The sequence below is a fragment of the Pollicipes pollicipes genome, unplaced genomic scaffold, assembly GCF_011947565.3.
Source record: "Pollicipes pollicipes isolate AB1234 unplaced genomic scaffold, Ppol_2.1 Scaffold_2555;HRSCAF=2994_pilon_pilon_pilon, whole genome shotgun sequence".
Classification (NCBI taxonomy): Eukaryota; Metazoa; Arthropoda; class Thecostraca; order Pollicipedomorpha; family Pollicipedidae; genus Pollicipes; species Pollicipes pollicipes.
The window spans coordinates 12,574,124-12,575,352 of record NW_023596136.1 but is presented as its reverse complement, the minus strand read 5'-3'; the positions used below and the strand labels follow the sequence as shown (position 1 = coordinate 12,575,352).

At 67.6% G+C, this 1,229-nt stretch overlaps 1 protein-coding gene across 1 annotated transcript in view; it reads right to left on the bottom strand.

The window, feature by feature from the left end:
• LOC119109147 (E3 ubiquitin-protein ligase TRIM9) overlaps positions 1 to 1,009 on the bottom strand; it is a 71,323-nt gene extending 70,314 nt beyond the window's left edge. The window contains exons 1-2 of the mRNA XM_037232721.1: positions 556 to 1,009; positions 284 to 450 (exon numbers count right to left, since the gene is read on the bottom strand). Coding sequence (XP_037088616.1) covers positions 284 to 450; positions 556 to 1,009 — 621 coding nt within the window. The remainder of the gene's footprint in view (positions 1 to 283; positions 451 to 555) is intronic.
• Positions 1,010 to 1,229: the final 220 nt, after the last annotated feature.

Here is a 1,229-nt window from a genome sequence, read left to right as displayed (position 1 = left end):
ATCAGAGATCATCCATTCGACTGCTGTAGAAACGAGTGCGAATTGTCTCTTCGCATCTCGTCGCACGTTTATTTTGTTCAACCACGAGCGTAATTCCCACCAATTTCAACTCCTGGCATCCCGATGGCATGGGAGCGTCGCCCAGCAAGTTAGTCATCAGCAGGAGCACGCCGGCGGCCGGCGTTCTTTGTCGGGGGTACCCCGCCTCGTCGGCGTGCTCAGCCGCGAGAGCGAAGGGGCGCCGGTGAATCACAGTCGACCGGAATCGATAGCTGCCGCCTACCTTGTGGGTCTTGGCGACGGCCGCCAGCGACTGCAGCTCGTGCGAGCGGTGTTTGCCCTCCTGCACGCAGCCGTTGCAGACGGCCAGCTTGCAGTCGACGCAGTAGTTGACCAGCTGCTGGCCGGGGTGCTCGGCGCAGCAGCTGGGCTGCTGGTGGCGCGCCAGGGCGGGCGGGCCGCCGCCGGCGCGCGCCTCCACCAGCCGGTGCTGCGCCAGCGGGCCGCGGCTCGGGTGGCACCGCTCCCGGCACGGCTGGCAGTACAGAACCTCACACTGCTCGCATAGCACCGCCGCGTCGCGCGGTGCCGCCTCGCACAGCTGACACTTGAGCGTCACGTCCTTGGCTTCGACGTACCGGTCGACGACCTTCTGCAGCGTGCGGTAGCGCGGCAGGTTGTACGCGCCGTTCTCGTCGAAGTAGACGTGCTTGCCGCACTGGCGGCACTGCAGCGCCAGCGGCGCCGGCTCCGGCGAGCCCAAGTAGGAGTGCGGCCGGCTGCCGCTGCCTCCGCACACCACGCCGCTGTCCGTCTCGCTTGCCACCGACAGCTTGTCCACATCGGAGCCCGACGTGTCCGACTCGTCCGGGTCAGGCCGGCTCGCCGACGCCGACGGCGCGCACTGCCGCTGCAGCGCGCAGTTGAGGCACAGCGCGTGCCCGCATGGTAGCAGCACTGGGTTGCTGTAGAACTGGTGGCACGCGGCGCATCGCAGCTCGTCCTCCATGGCGGCACGCACACCCCCACGGGCCGGCCAGCAGACGACTGGCCAGCGCCGGCCGCCGCGGCGCCGCGTCGGCTACTGGCGCATGCGCAGTGTGCCCGGCGCCGCTGACGCACCTCAAGCTTGTACGGCCACTATGCTGGGCGCCGGGAGGCGTAATTGAATGGGGCAATGTGGAGCACACATCCATCTTCCACTATAACCGATCCGCTGCAATTAGTAC